The sequence below is a fragment of the Montipora foliosa genome, chromosome 1 (genome assembly GCF_036669935.1).
Source record: "Montipora foliosa isolate CH-2021 chromosome 1, ASM3666993v2, whole genome shotgun sequence".
Classification (NCBI taxonomy): domain Eukaryota; kingdom Metazoa; phylum Cnidaria; class Anthozoa; order Scleractinia; family Acroporidae; genus Montipora; species Montipora foliosa.
In genome coordinates, this window is record NC_090869.1 from 15,147,571 (window position 1) to 15,148,378 (window position 808).

Sequence of the window (808 nt, forward strand, 5' to 3'; positions counted from 1 at the left end):
AAGATTCAAATTTCGGTCATTTCCACCTTCTAACGAAGGTCTAACGCTTTCTAAAGCGTGACGCGAATTTTAGGTGGCCTCAAGATTTGTCCCATCAACCATATTTGGCCACATACCCTTTGGTTTGCTCCGTAGATCTGCATCACCTTTACTTAAGTACTCTTCACGATCGAATTTTATGACTTACCAAGATACTGAAGTGATAATAGGACGAACTTTGCTCGAATTTCTCTGGAACGGTGTACTTGTCCATGGATAGCAATTTGCAGTTACCGCTTTCTGGATAAATGGCAAAATTAAATGAGAGACAGGTGCTGCTTCGATGAAGACATTCTAAGGCACACGCCAAGGAATCAGTTGTTGTTACTAATGTACTCGGTGCCACATTCAGAACATAGTTCGCATGTTCTAAAAACGTTTTCCCACCTTCTCTTCTGTCAAATGATGGGTCGATATGTGAATGAATCATTCTGGAAAGAATTAAAATTGTAGCAATAGAAACGTAAAAGACAAGCCTCTTTTGCATGACGAGAATTCTACAAGGGCTTAACTCCAAAATGGTGAAAGAAACAAATTGGTTGAGGCCTGCAGGTTTCACTTTATTTCAATTTCACTTTATTTACAAACACTACGACAATATTACTGGCTCTCACAACAAACCAAACAAAGAGACAATTAGAAACTGACAAGAGTTACACAAAAAGAATTTAAACTCAAACGCCTCGTATATAAGAGAGAAAAATGTTCTAAAAACGATTGGAGGTATTATAGGTAACTGTTAACCGGCCATGTACTTTGAAAGATCATT

General features: G+C 38.0%; 1 protein-coding gene across 2 annotated transcripts in view; it reads right to left on the minus strand.

Annotated features, from left to right (window-relative positions):
* Positions 1-560, minus strand: part of LOC137975325 (uncharacterized) — a 9,401-nt gene extending 8,841 nt beyond the window's left edge. The window contains exons 1-2 of one of the 2 annotated variants that reach the window (XM_068822426.1): positions 427-560; positions 188-279 (exon numbers count right to left, since the gene is read on the minus strand). In XM_068822426.1, the coding sequence (XP_068678527.1) occupies positions 188-279; positions 427-526 (192 nt within the window). In that variant the 5' untranslated portion in view covers positions 527-560. Of the gene's footprint in view, positions 1-187 lie in introns of both variants that reach the window. The other variant, XM_068822419.1, reaches the window with a different exon arrangement.
* Between the last annotated feature and the right edge of the window lie 248 nt (positions 561-808).